Source organism: Taudactylus pleione, unplaced genomic scaffold, assembly GCF_031769625.1.
Source record: "Taudactylus pleione unplaced genomic scaffold, aTauple2 ptg000699l, whole genome shotgun sequence".
In the NCBI taxonomy this organism is placed as follows: domain Eukaryota; kingdom Metazoa; phylum Chordata; class Amphibia; order Anura; family Myobatrachidae; genus Taudactylus; species Taudactylus pleione.
The window spans coordinates 2,377,698-2,393,423 of record NW_028285101.1 but is presented as its reverse complement, the minus strand read 5'-3'; the positions used below and the strand labels follow the sequence as shown (position 1 = coordinate 2,393,423).

The window sequence follows — 15,726 nt, the reverse complement described above, 5'->3', positions numbered from 1 at the left end:
AGATTTAGTGAAACATCACTGGTCATTCATCAAGAGTCTCTTGTTATCCAAGAATATATATACGATAACCAAATGTGAACAATATCTTTTATATCTTAGCAAAGCACTAATATTAGATTCAGCAGAGGTACAATCATAGAACGATGCCAGATGATACTAAATGATCCACCTAGTCTTCACACACACCTTTCCTGCTTGCTTCATTCAACACTATCCTGGCCGATAAAGGACAACTGGCCCAATATTGTAACTTAATAGTAATCCAATCAGAACAGATAGAATCATGATTTTGCACAGAGTAAAATGCAGGTGCACGTTGACTGATAGCTGCCTGTATGTGTGTGTCCCTACTGCACAGCAGGCTATACATTGGGTGGAATTTCATCAGATTTGGTCACCCATGTTTGTGTCCATATCGAACACAGTGGAGTAGCAGGATCAGCCCATGTGTGACCACTATAGACAGGCGTTAATTGGATGGGTAATCTTAAATGTTATAGTGTCATATTTCTTAGTCCTGTTCTAAAACACTCATTTAAGACACTCTGAAAGTTATCTGTCTTTATCCATACATTTTCAAATTGAGGTCTGGAGCTAGACATGTACTGTATATAGTATGTACTGTATGCAGTATGTACAGTATAGTCATTTCCTAATTCCATTTAAAATTACCTTTAAAGATTCAACAAGTTTTAGATAAAGATGTTATAAATAAATGTATTGTGTGCACGCTGGGCCTGACTAACTGCTCTTAGAACCCCAAGTCCTCTCCCTCTTAGGTTGCCCACCTTGGGCACTGCCCTTCCTCCAACTTCCTACTTTGTTTGAATTGATGAGGACATCTTATGCTCAGATTATAAGAAGCTGCTGGCCGGTGCTTCACTGTGTCAGGCCAGCCCTCATTGTGGGGCCCCATGATAAAAATAAAAATTATGAACGAGTGCCTTTATGTAGCTCATTTAGTGTTTTAGGTGTCCTCTAAACCTTAGCACCCTACCTTCACCTAGACTAGAGGCAGGGCTGTAACTAAGGTAGTGCGACCAGTGCCATGGCACAGGGCACCGCAGGGCAGGGAGCACTGTTTGGGCCTGTCAATTTTCCTGTTTATTATCATTCACACTTGTAGCTTCCTCTTCTTTTATCCCCAGCATCTCCTGGCCTCCCCTATCTCTTCCCTGGCCCTTCCCCATAGGCCATGGCCCTTTTTCAGGTGCACTATCTTATGTCCCTATATAAAAAAGGGTGGGGGCAACCAATGCTCTTTTTGGCACAGGGCACCAAAGAGTCTAGTCTAGCACTTGTTCTGTGTGCTTTGGCTATATGTATGCCTGGTAGTGTTGGAATGAAGTTAACAAATGACAAAACATTAATACAATTCAAAAAATAATGTAAACAGGGTCAAGAAGTGTTGATCACATGACTTGTCTACAAAGTTTTCTCAGATGTTAGATTCTAAGCGCAATCAGAGTATTATAGCAATACTACTCACCTCACTGATATAACCTGGTCTATAAGCTTCTTGGTCAACTTTAATGTATTGGCACCAAAAGAAGGCCCACCCAACTCTACATATTTGGTAGAAAAAGAAAAATATTGTTTATGTTTTTCAATGAACAACATACAAACTAAACAATACTAACGACAAAATAATAACAAAAATTGACTTCATTAGTTTTTACTACGTGTATAGTACTCATATTTTTACTGAACATTGCAGCAATGCTCTCAAAAGTGACTTTCCATCTATTACATTAAGATTCAAAATTATTTTCCAGTGGTGAATTAAGATTAAAATTGACTGTGGGCGGTACTATTGACCCCAACACACAAGTTACATACTTTCTAGCCCTTGACCATTGAAACACCCAGAAGTCTTTACAATCCATTCTTATTAGTCTATACAGTAAGCCTTAAATGCAATTGCAGTAAACATCTTACATCATTCCCAGCTCACTGTAATATACACCAAACCCCTCGGGCTAAGCTCACTTTTGGGCTCTATTTATCTTTGGTAGGTCAGTGGCAGTGATACAGAATGCAGTTTACCCCTATTTCCCAATCTCTGCTCCTAAGCGGAGGTTCTCTCCCTCTCACAGGCAACCTAATGCTGTCAGTGAAAAACTCCAGTGATATGTTCTTTACTGGTCCCACATTGCCGGTTACATGTTCCGCCATCTGTAGCAGGCTATGGGACAGTGGTACAATGCAAGAAATAAAAAAAGGTACTACAGTGCCTCTGATACAGTAAGTATGGAATAGCGGTGATAACCCATGTTTTCCAATGAAAATGCTGGAGAAAGGGGTTATCACTGCTTGACAAATCCAGATCCATTCATCTCTTGTCCAAGACATATTTGTAGCACTAAGTTTGACTGGGGCCCTTTGGTATCTTTGATTTAGGGCCAACCCTTAAAATGCTTGCATTATAATACAAAAAAATATTTTTGCCAAGAACAAATAAAGTTTAAAGAAAAAAGCATTCTGTTTTTAGGCAATGGTGAGCAGGGGCCTTCAGTACGGAGGGCGTCCATAAAAGGGTTTAAAAATAAAACTGTCAATATTAAATAAGGCACAAAAGTATGAAAAACCTATACATTTGTGTAAGAGAACAAGCACTAGCATCCTGTGATCGGATAATTTAATTTAGCCAGAGGATCCTAACAAAACAGTTTTCAAAGCCAGACACTACAATTATGTCAATTTTTCCGCTATTTTAAATATAAAATATACTCCAACATAAAAAATAATTGTTATAACAGGGAATACATTTAAAATGCTTGAGGTACAGGAAAAATAAAACAGATGCAGCAATAAAATCTGGATTCTAAATGTATTTATGTCACAATAAGCTGAAAATGCCTTTTACTTATAAATAATAACATGTTTTTGTGTCATCGTTAAGAAGCAAGCACCATACTGAGAAAATAAATCTATCTACTGTAATATAATCTACTAAGTGTACTAGATTTATCTTCCCCATGGGCTATTGTATATACTGATTTGGGTGTCATGTACTCAAAAGTGAAAATAAAAACATATGTAGAGTTGATCTCATGTATAATACTTCCAAATATGGGCTGTTTTTTGTTCTACCAGGAAAACTAGTGCAAGCCTAAAAAATGCATTACCGTTGTGATTAACGGCCAAATCTGACAAACATGGAAGGAATCCGAAAACAACATAACATTTATATGGACTATGACAGTTTATGGGGCATATTTATCAACACTATTTTACAGGAATCTCCATGAAAAAAGCCATTTTCAGAAAATTCCTGCAAATATTTAGTACCCCATAGAATGTGAGAAGGGATGACTGCAAGAGATATCAGAGATATATGCTGTGGTCCCTCCATTTTAACTCACAAAAGCAGCCCCCAAAGGTTTCTATGGAGGCTGCTAAAATATGAAATGTATCTTTAATTGGCATTTGCCATTGTAGTCCATGGGCTACAATAGCTCTCCAGTAATGCTCACTTGAACAAGCATGCACAGATGTTTGTAAAGGAATGGGATTGAAACACCGGCGGCTGATTAGCTGCCAGTTCAAATCCCAACCGCGGAAGCCCGACAGGTGGAGATCCCGATGAAGGAAGGTAAGTATCTTTACCCTCCCCTAACCCTCTCTTAGTGGTGCCTAACCTTAAAACTCCCGAGGTGGTGCCTAATCCCAAATCCCCCCCACGGGAGTGCCTGAACCTAACGCCCCTTTCCCGCACCCTAAACCTAACCCTCCCGTTGGTGCCTAACCATAACCTTCCCCCCGGTGGTGCCTAACGCTATCACCCCCTCTCCTAAGCCTCCCCTGGGGGGTGCTTAACCCTAAGTCCCCCAGGACATACCCAAACCAACCCCCCCCCCCCACAAGGCTAATACCTACCTCTGGTCTCTTACGATCGAGATGCTGGCTGTCGGGATTCTGATTCGTGCAGAATCGCCATTTTGCCTGGCGGCGGTATATCGACCTTCGACATCTCATCCGTTGGGTTATTACCTACATCCCGTTCATAGTTACATGCACAGTAGCTATGTAAGGTCTGATCCAGGAATTAATGTGACTGCGTAAGCCATCATTTTATTTCTTATCACCAGGTTGGGCTCTTAATGGATCCCATGTCCCAGTTACTATAGCTTAATACATTCTCCAGTATGCAGATTCCTTATTGCTGTGATATGCAACAATTAATTCATTTTCAGAGTGAAAAGAATAAATATGTCCCCATGTATCAACTTAACATTGAGTAAATGCAAAAGTGATCACATTAATATTATTTGTTTTTTAATCTCAAATTGTCATATTTATATACTCTTTCCATAGTCTCAAAGAATATGGATGGTGTGTACAAGTAATTCAAACCATTGTAGCATAGCGATAGTGTGTCTGGTGGGCAGCAGTCTGCACACATACAGTCATGGCCAAAAGTTTTGGTATACTGAAGTAAAATTACAAGCATTTCATAAGTGTCAAAGGTTTTTATTGACAATTACATTAATTTTATACAAAGAGTCAATATTTTCAGTGTTGACCCTTTTTTTTCAAGACCTCTGCAATTCGCCCTGGCATACTGTCACTCAACTTCTGGGCCATATACTGACTGATGGCTGCCCATTCTTGCCTAATCAATGCTTGGAGTTTGTCAGAAGTTGTGGGTTTTTGTTTGTCCACCCGCCTCTTGAGGATTGACCAGAAGTTCTCAATGGGATTAAGGTCTGATGTGAATGGACAAATTTAAAAGGTACAAGGAAAAACAAAATATGACTAATGAAATCATAATGAAATCATCAGAATGCACGGACTAGTGCAGAGTACAGTGTAACATCAGGCTCCTAATAATCAGATGCACAAGTCAAACGCACCTCTGTATGAAACAATGTACATGCATTTAACTTATTTTATTTTGATCCCAAAGGAAATACTGTGTGGATTACATGGCCTGAAAAAAATTCAGTTATCAAAACTGTCCCACTTGTTGGATTTAAAATTCCAGGAGCTCTCATTATTAGATTAGGTGTAACTCTCCCCAGCCGTGCAGTTATGGAATTTGAGCCCATTTCATTATTACTCTTCTTTACAAGAATTAATGCCACAATACTGTAACCTGGAAACCCACCAACACTAATCTTACCTCCATACAAGGGGTGAATGAGACAGTCATGTTCTGTCACACAGTGGCCAGTTTTCAAAGCCTGTTGTACAAAGGGGAACTTCTCACTCTCCACACCCTGAAAAATAGAACATGCTGTGCAGACAGGGAAGTGTCAGGGGAAATGGCTGAACTTCCTGTTGAGGTAAAATGCTTACTTTCAGCCTTGGGGGATTAGCACAACTAACTGACCTAAGATCCAGACATCCTTTATACAAGTACCATCTCCCCACTGCTTAAATTTGCAAAGCCTGGTATCTTTCTCTGCCTAAAGAATTTAAAGCATAATGTGCAACAAAACAGAAACATTACAGAGCTTTGTGATAACATAGTGACCTATGTACTAACAAAGCACTGGTAACAATCATGAGATAAAAAAAAAAATCTCTCATCAATGCAATTTCTGTTATACACAGCTGTCTCTGCTATAGTGACCTCAGGGGGGAGATATATCAACCCTTCTAAACTAAAGAGTGGAGAGGCAAAGTGGAGAAGTTGGTCATACTGTAGCAACCAATCAGCTTCTACCTATCATATTATAGAACGTACAGAATAAATGAAAGTTAGAATCTGTTTGGCTGCTATGGACAACTTCTCCACTTGGCCACTCTTTACAAGGTTTGTCACTTCTCCCCCCTAGAGTGGTAAGGGTGGGCCAGTCTCTGCTGATATGGCATACAGGCTTTCAGTTCTACTTAATAAAACAAGTTAAAGTTGATTAAATATGTAAAAATGCTTTAGTAGTATAATAAAGCATTTTTTGCCATTTGTCTTATTATGTTAGCAACATCCTGAGAAATCAAATGACTCTTACCTCAGCAGTGGGTTGCTGGCAGCAACACCACTATTGTCACCAAGGTAACCCCTTGATGTATGGCACAAAGCCCTATCGTCCTTTGATAAATATATGCCATAGTTACATTATTTTACCAATACTGCATTTAATGCACCCAATAAAAAAATAATGGAAGTGGAACTTTGGTGGAAAAAATAATGTAATCTTGAAATATGTAGCGTCCACCAACCAGCAATGTGCACCAATATTTGCCTATTCTTAAACAGCACTAAGGGACCCATTTATCAATGATTGCTTTTTCAATGCGATCAGGGCATGCCAGTAACGCCCATGATCCCATTGCAAAATGCGATCCTATCGGCCGGATGTATCATTCGGGACATGCAGGGACACAGGCTCCAAAAGAAGCCCGACCCTGCGGTGTCTCCGGAGAGCTGCCGGCCAGTACATGGGGTTCTGCGCATGTGCATTCTGGTGGACTGCACATGCACATCCGCCATAGCCGGGGAGGGTTCCTGGCGAATCCTTCCGCCGGTTAATAGTGCCCGGTGAGGCCCATAGGCTACAAGGGCTAACGTCATCTTCATATGGCGTTAGCTGCGGGGCCAATATCTGGAATGCATTGCATTGCGGATATTGGTAAATTTGGCAGCATCACATCCCCCATAGACACCTATGGGGGTTGCGGCTGCCCCAGTGGTAATGGAGGGATCACAGCAGGTATCGGAGATACCTGCTGCGGTCCCGCCTTAATACTTGCGGAGGATACTTAGTATTTAAGGTAAACCCCCCAAAATGTGTGTTTTCGGGGATTATACCTCAAGTACACTTTGATAAATGGGCCCCTAGGTAACAAAGATCTAAACGGCGTACTTACAATCACTGCTATTTTTGGATTCAGATGTTTCAGGGCAGCTGCCGACCCAGCCAACAAACCACAATGTCCACCAGCAGGAAATATTACAGCATCCAAACTGGGCACCTGCTCATATATCTCCAATCCCACTGTGCCCAGTCCTGCAAGATAACCAGCACTATCTTCCCTAAAGTGAAAGAAACCATATGAAATTATAGGCAAAACTAATTGCTATACAGTATAATGTCTGTAACAAAGATAGAAATTAGGAAAGGGGATGTGGCTAAAACAACCAAATAAATATTACAAAACCCTGTGCACCGTAACAGAACAACCAATGATGGAAAGCACAAATGGTTAATTACATAGAAGAACATAAATAATTATTCCATACTTTGTTCCCATTATGTATCGGCTTTGTAGCCTATTAATTTTTTATTGGATTCTTAATTTTTGCGCTTATTGTTATTATTTCTGTAATATATGTGTCACAGTTTTTCTCAGTCCTTATACTGTATAAATACTCCAGCCAAGGCTGAATTTACGGTTTAGCTTTAGACTACATTTCCTGTAAGGTATAATAAAATGTAATTCATATTTAACAAAATGATACAATGTTAATCTCTCTGAGCTTTTGTGTTTTCTCTTGAAAATACAAATCTTTGAGTTTACAAGTCATGAGATGAATATACAAGTCTGTCTTGGACCAAAGCAAGCTGACATCTGTATGCAGCAGTACATTGTACACAGGACCTGATTCAGACCCGGTCGCTAGAAAGCGTACGCTCGTTGCTGGCGATGTTTGCTAATGTGCGCATGCCTCGCAGTGCGAACTAGTCTGAGCGATCAGGAAGTGCTCGCTCGCCCGCCCAGCAAAGACAGCCCAGTGGAATGAGTGACAGGAGAGGCCGTTTGTGGGTGGTAACAGGGGCAGGCCAGTAGTAACGGGGGAATGGAGGTGCGAACACAGACTGAGTATTTCAACGCCATTTCAGAGGCGTGCATAATTAATAGGCAGCGTCATAGTACACGTCACCTGGCTGGTTTTTACACTGGAGGGCTCGCAGTGCTTGCAGTAGGGTATAGTCAGCTACAAGCGCTGCATTCGCTTCCGATGGTTACATACACTTCCTAGAGATGACGTGCACAAGTGGGCGTCTGCATACACAAAGTGATCACACGCCAAGACATAGTGGGGGTGCTTATGCCTTGCTGTGCGATCGCCTGTATTGCTGGGTGTGTGCTAGATTTGCATACGCTGGGAGCGAGCGTACGCATCTAGCGAGTCGGTCTGAATCAGGCCCACAGTCTTACGGCTTGTCATTTGTAGTTATTTTGGAATAACCCTTCTATGCACATGGTAATGAGGCAACCCACCCTTCTCATTTTCTTTTGAATGATGCTATTTAACCTGGATGCATGGATGTATAAACAAAAAATATCAATTAAGCAAAGGAGATGTCTCATGAAATAAAGATGGATTGGAATAAGTTTTTTCACATTTTGTGTTTTATTTTAAGAGATATAACCAGTAACTGGCAGCTGCCTTGATAGATCTATTCTAGGGTTTTGCCAGTACCTGTAAAATTTCACATCTTGAGTGTACCCTAATTGATGGTATTTACATATGCTTTGTATCCATGGGTTTAGCTATAGTGGGTGCTGTTATTATGGGGCCCTTAGGGTTAAGGAGCCATGGACCTAGGTTACTAGGTTATATAGTTGTCCTCCAAGTTCCCTGTATTGCCTGCTAAGCAATGGACCTGGCCCATTGTCTGACCTGATAAGATGGACTCTTCAGCACTCATATATGTGGGGGTCTCTTCCTCTCAGTAAAGCTCCAAGCTGATATGATCCATCTCCAGGGCCGGACTGGTCATCTGGCACTTCTGGCAAATGCCAGAAGGCCTGATGGACCGGTCCTGATGGAATTCTGGGCCTGATTCAGACCCGGTCGCAAGAGCTGAGCGCTCGCAACCGAGTCGATGTTTGCCCACTGGGCATGCGCACGACGGAGCCGGCTCCGTCGTGCGCATGTGTGAGACCCGGCTAGCGACGGGTGCTCCGTCACTCCGGGTCTCGCACCAAAGGGGGCGAGCGGTCGATGGTGATTGACAGCTCGCCCCATTTGGTAGGCGGGCAGGGGGGGTGGCTGGCCAAACAGAGGCGTTTCCGAAGGAACGCCTGCCGTTTGGGGGCGGCCCCACTGACATCACCAGTGATGTCAGTGGGAGAGCTTCCGGCTCTATTAGAGCCAGAAGCTCTCTGGGGCTTGCGGCCACGAGACACTACCACAGCTATGCGGACAAAAGCTATGCGGTCACCCACAGCTATGCGGACAAAAATAAAAATTAAAAAACGCCCTGATTCAGAGCGAGCGCTCGTTCAGAGCGTCCGTCTCTGAATCAGGCCCTCTGTCCGAGCAGCTCCTGCTTGGCCTGGATACTGAGAGATGGGGTCGTGCGACAAGGCCACGCCTGTGTGGAGGGGCCACGCCATATGTGACAAGGTCACACCCCCTTTGCACAAGCAAGCGCCTAGAGCGCACGCACAGACATTAATGCCAGGGCTGGTCTGGAGTCCCAGTCCGTCCCTGTCCATCTCCCATGCTCTTGTTTCACCATCACAGGCACAGCTGAGCTGAGCACTATTTGAGAGTAGGCTTCACCTTGATTACAGCCTTTGTGAAGTAAGTGAGCTCAACGGGAAATAGGGTGGGGCTGCATCAATGCAGCTTTTGCGGTCAAACCTCTGAAAATAAAATTTTCGAGATTTGGCTGCTTACCGCATATGCACCAAGCCCTGGAATGTGATACCTAATGGCTTCTATTTGCAACTCCCCCTGAGAGGGATCAAATCAGATCCCACCCAGCACCTCCTGAGGCTCGGCGTGCATATCTCAACTTATGCGCAAAAGGACTTCTGGGTCCTAAACCCAGAAGTCTTTCTATTGCAAAGGACAGCTCTTACCAGGAGAGCTGTCCTTTGTGATTTTTTTTAAGCAGACGGCATTAATAACTGCCGTTATGCTTCTAATGGGTAACAGGATGCATTGCATTCCAAATATGATGTATCATGCATCCAGCCCATAATCTGTTACCAGACTTCTATGTAGGATAAGGCTGCCTAATGGGGTGACATTCCATTTTCAATGAGCTGTGTGTGTAGTGGGTGTTAGAATGGTAAAGGGGTTGTAGTGAATGTTATAGTGCACTGTAGTTCATATTATGCCACTGTAATGTGACATAACATGAACTAGAGGGCACTTTAATGTTATATAATATCAACTGGGGCTCTGTAATGTGTTACACTATGAGCTGGAGGCACTATGGCATGGCATAACATGATCCAGGTGACTTTAATGTGGGCACTACAATATGGCATAATATGAACTGGGGCACAGGGCCGTAGCTAGGGTAGTGCGGCCGGTGCCATCGCACAGGGCACCACAGGTCAGGGGGCGCTGTTCTGGCCTGTCAAATTTCTGTTTATTTTCATTCTTGCTTGTATCTTCCTCTTATTTCATCCCCAGCATCTCCTGGCCTCTCCTTTCTATTCCCTGGCCCTTCCATATGAGGCCATGGCCCTTTTTTGGGTGCATTATGTCCCTTTGAAAAATGAGGGGGGCGCCAATGCTCTTTCTGGCACAGGGCACCAAAAAGTCTAGTTATGGCTCTGCTGGGGCACAATATAAATTGGGGGCACTTCAGTGTGGCTTAATTTGTACTGGGGACACTGTTTCATAATGTGAACTGGGTCACTGTGGTGTAATGTGTACTGGCAGCACTACAATGTGGCATGTTGTGAACTAGGGTTGCTACAGTGTTTCATAATATTAGTTGGAGGCACTGTGGGTATAATGTGAAGTATAGGGCACAAAATGAACTAGGGCACTACTATGGGGCATAAAATGAATCATGGCACTACTATGGGTCACAAAATGAACTAGGGCACTATTATGGGGCATGAAATTAACTAGGGCACTATTCACTATTATGGGGCATAAAATGAGCACTGAAGTAGAGAAAAGTGTCTCTCTAGAAGCAATGGGACAAGGTCCCTTCAAAATGTTGCTATGGGGCCCATAAGTTGTGTCTACACCTATGTTTGTATTTCATTTTTATAAATGTATGGATAAGCATATTAAAAGAGGACTTTTAATTATTATTATTTTCCAGTCATCTAGATTAATATTTTACCTCAAATAAGGTATCTGGTGTATTACAGTATACCTAAATACACTCATGTGCCAGAAAAACTAAGACAACCGCTTCCATTCCCAGTACGTGCCACCACACCCCCGCATTAAATGCTATTGTTTGTAATTGAAATACTATCTATAGGCAGATATCTCTGCAATCCCTTGTTGGTTAATTTGCTTTGAAGATGGCAGTGTATCATGATTTAAGAGACTTTGAATAAGGCTTGCTAGTAGGTGTCAGAGAGATGGGTCACTCCATCTCCGAAATCAACGTGAAATTTGGATTTTCATTTGCAATAGTTTCAAGGGTGTACCGCAACTACACAACATCAGGGAAGATATCCAGAGTATGACACCACTTTGGCCGACAAAAAACTCTGGACGTTTGCGAACAGCGCTATCTGGCACACGTTGTAACAACCAAACAAAATATGACATTGCCACAGATAATAAACAACAAAATGTAATGCTGGGGCATAACTGTTTGAACAGTACAACGTTCCCTCTCTTTTATGGGGTAGAGGAGCCAGCGGCCCATTAGGGTCCCATTACTGACCCCACAGGACAAGGCTCTGCGCATAGCCTGAGCTCATGAGCACTGCCACTCAATGTAAAATTACTGGAAATGTGTACTTGGTTTGTCAAGTCAAAGTTCCAAATGTTTAGTACAGATGAATGATTACTCGTGTGGAGAAAACCCCACAAGGCAATCAACTCCCCATGCCAACAAGAGACAGACCACAACGGCGGTAGCTCTGTTATGGTGTGGGGGTGTTTTCAGCTGGCAGGCATTAGGACCGCTGATACATTTGCAGATGACAATGACTGGCACACAGTACGTAACCATCATTTTTTTTGCTTTGATCTGCAAGATGGACGCAAATGCTGTCGCTACTGCGTCTGTGTACATAGGAGCTGTGCGAAATATGCAAATGTCACAGCTGCTGTAATTTGTATTGAGACACTCACCTGCCGCATCGAAGATTCGACAATATTGCCAAGACACAACCATTGGACACACATTGGTCGATAATTGACCTTCTGAGAAACCCTATGGCTGCGCAGAATGGGTGACGTAAGTAAGATGCCATAGCTATATTCACTGTGTACAGGATTGCAGTCACAAGCTCTGACATGCCCCCCAAATGCTTGTGACTTCCCTGCATTTGAACCCCCCACTGCCGACCACAAACGGCCCCTTCCTGTTGCAAATAAATCTACTCTGTGACCGTCAGGAGGCATGCGCTGTGCGACTCCCACACATATGTGCGTCCATCTCTGAATCAGGCTCACAGTCCTCTCACAGGAAGCCCCCATAGAAACAAAATGGTTGATTATAGCTATTGCATATAAATAATGAGTAGTAGTAATATTATTATTATTATTATTATTAGTAATAATAATAATAAACCTAATACTATACAAACTGTTCTAAAAATGTCACATTAACTACAACTTTTTTGCAGTTATTATGACATTTGGAATAGTTCTACAATTGTTTTCAGTATGTATCTCATTTATTGATAGATAGATAGATAGATAGATAGATATCTGACATCTAGCCAAAACATATACATACTCTTCGATATAAAGGTAGCCATTCTCTTGTGCCAGTCTTCTGGCATGGCTCTGGGCGTCTCTTGCTGTTGGCCCAAACAAAATAACCATGGCCCCATAGTCACGGCACATTCTGACTCGGTTAGGAGATGTCCCAGCTGACATAATGACAAACACAGGTATTTGTAGCTCTGACGCGTGGAAAGCCACAGCCATGGCAAAATTACTATCTGTAGCCACAATGACTCCTTTCCTCTGCTGATTCTGTGGGATACAAAAGTTGAAAGAGATGACTGGATATAGAGCGATACTTCCAACTGAAAGTATCACTACAAAGTGACATACACGGCACAATTACAACACATGTCCTAACTATCAACTTGGATTGGGTGGTACACATGGAACCAACCAACCGATCGACATGTTTATGCAAATTAGACAGATATGATTTTTAGACACAGTGGACAAAAAAAATGAACCTCTCAATATAAAGCCACTGAATAGAGCGTGGCTTTTAAGTGGGGCGAGTATGTTCCATGGCAATATGGTGTCTCAGGCTCCAATCCAGACCCCATAAATGCTTGATTGGGGTTTGCTTTGGTGAATCAGATTGGCATGAAATATGAATAGCATCAATAACTGATGTGAATGACTAGAATATTCTCTGTAAAGTGCTGCGTAATACCTAAGCACTTTATGAAAAACAGTTTTAAATAAATTAGGGATGACCGGGTTCAGATTTACCCGGTTCTCAAAACGGCAATTTATTGTTTATCGGCTGTCGCTTGTTTTTGACAGCCAATAAAATAAATCCAAACTAATCTGAACTTGCGGTAGTGTGGCGATAAGAACCGAGTAAATCCGAACCCGCTCATCCCTAAAATAAATAAATATAGTCTAACCATTAAGCAGCCACCCGTATCCTAAGATAAAGATACTGTCATCCTGGAAAGAAACACTGCAGCATGATTAAGTACAGTAGATATTAGCAATAACCAAGGGAATGCCAGCACACAAACTATGATAGAAAAATGTGCCCTACAACATTGTGAACCCAGCAAAACCCTTCATGTCTGGAAATTAACACACTGGCAGAAATGCGATAGCCTGTGAGACGCAGCCTGCATCAAGACTTAAAGCAGCAATACAGGATTGTCCTCTGTGTATTCATGAAAGTGATGTGACCAATAATGGGATTTTACTGTTTGGATCTGATGTAAAGGTGATTACATGTATTTGTATCTAATGTGGCCAAGCAAACTAAAAATGCAAAATTTGAGAGATCTGTTTGGCAATCAGATGGAAATGGTGGAACCAATGGGACCCTAGTAGTGTATTTGGGTGATGAACGGACAGCAGTTACAGGCCAACTGGGAGCAATTTAAATAATATTCATCCAGATATGTTGGATGAAGGTGCCTCACACATTTATACATTTCAGGCCAATTTGATCAAGTCTGAAAAAATAAATAAAAACAATGTGTGACACCACTGACTTTTATATGTTACAACATTAGCCTTTAATTAAGTTTAATATTCAACATAATTATGAACTTCAGGGATTAGTACCTCATGAAGCGACGTGAGCAGGTACAGCACCCCTCTCTCCTTGACGGATCCTGTGTACTGTAGATATTCCTTCTTCAGGTAAATATCAACTCCATATTGTTTTGAAATCCTTGAATACTGAAATTGTTAGGAAAGAAAAGGATGTGTAACTTAAAAGGTCATTAACACTATTACACAAGCTGATCCATTACAAAAAATAAAAAAAAGTAGTAAAATATTCAAACTATTTGACATTACATGTACAATGGTTATCTATGTCATGAGTGTAAGCTACTCTCCTTTCAAGTGCAGAGCTAAAATGTTCTTAACAATAAAATGGTACTGAAAACAATATAAAGAAATTAAAATACATTATAAAATATTGTTTGTAGAAATTAGTTTTTATGTTAAATTGAATGAAGTCTGAAGTTAGACGTTATGGTACTTATAACAACTTAGTAGCATTAAGAAATATTTTCTACAAAAGTTTTTATTTATAACAAAATGATTTCTATAGTGCTTTTTTGTTTGCCTATAACATGTTCTCTCTGCTATTCTTGTGTGTGTCTTAGATTTGTTGGGTCATATTTGGCAAACATTTTGTGGTTTAAATAATATGGGATTTTAACATTCTTTTACATTCACACATTATAATATTTTTTAAAACATTTTAACTATATTTTCATAGCATATACCTATTCCTGAGGTTCCAAATATCAAGACATAAAGACTATCAATAACACAGAGGTATTATAGATATTCTATTGATCACCAATAACAAAATAAGACAGGACAAAATAAAAAAAAAAATAGAATTTCAGTGACAATGATTTTACTTTAAATGGGCAAGAAAATAGTTCAATAAATAAAATATGTTTTTTAGTTATTATGTGCGTTTATTTAATATATAGTATTCTTCCTTAAACAAACTCTAGCCTTAGTTTAGCTTGCCGGAGAGTATTTGCCTTTTTTAGGGACTATGGGTCTATGTATTAAGACTTTGAGATATAGTGGCCTATTTATCAAGTATGCTTTTCATAAAATTATACAAGAGAGAGTAATATATAATTGGATACTGGATCGTAACATATCAAAACATGAGACTAACAGTACTGCCACCACCTTTTGGCTTAGGAAATAAGAAATATAAAGTAACATTTTTTATATCACAGACCACATGCTATTTTATAAGGCCCTTGTGACATCATGGAAACCTATATAAATACATTTGCCAAAATCATAAACTGTCCTCATTAATGCAGAAGTGTGAGCAGTATATACATGATTTGGGAAATACATTTTATGTGATATTTGTTCTCACTTACCTAGAATTTTCTTATGCACTTATGTATTATTATTATTAGCACTATTATTATGGTACTATTTGTATATTCGTTAATATATAAGTTAACAATAGTTTCCGTTATACTTATGAAAACAGATGCAAAGAGAAAAGCGGTCATAGTTCTAATGAAATGTATAAAATGAAAGTAAACATCTGAATAGTTGCCATGGGCAACCCCACTTTTCTCCTTTATACCAGTTTTAATAAATGTTTTCTTTTGTCATTTCCTTCAATTGCTCAATACAAAATGAATATTCTTCTAAAACTTGCGCAGTGAAAC

The 15,726-nt window shown here is 40.8% G+C and overlaps 1 protein-coding gene across 5 annotated transcripts in view; it reads right to left on the bottom strand.

The window, feature by feature from the left end:
- Nucleotides 1–15,726, bottom strand: part of LOC148477692 (uncharacterized) — an 81,533-nt gene that overhangs the window by 33,236 nt on the left and 32,571 nt on the right. For all 5 annotated transcript variants that reach the window (XM_088456339.1, XM_088456341.1, XM_088456337.1 and 2 more), the window contains 5 exons: nucleotides 14,123–14,239; nucleotides 12,576–12,817; nucleotides 6,817–6,982; nucleotides 5,126–5,222; nucleotides 1,490–1,565 (listed from right to left, as the gene is read on the bottom strand). In XM_088456339.1, the coding sequence (XP_088312465.1) occupies nucleotides 1,490–1,565; nucleotides 5,126–5,222; nucleotides 6,817–6,982; nucleotides 12,576–12,817; nucleotides 14,123–14,239 (698 nt within the window). The remainder of the gene's footprint in view (nucleotides 1–1,489; nucleotides 1,566–5,125; nucleotides 5,223–6,816; nucleotides 6,983–12,575; nucleotides 12,818–14,122; nucleotides 14,240–15,726) is intronic.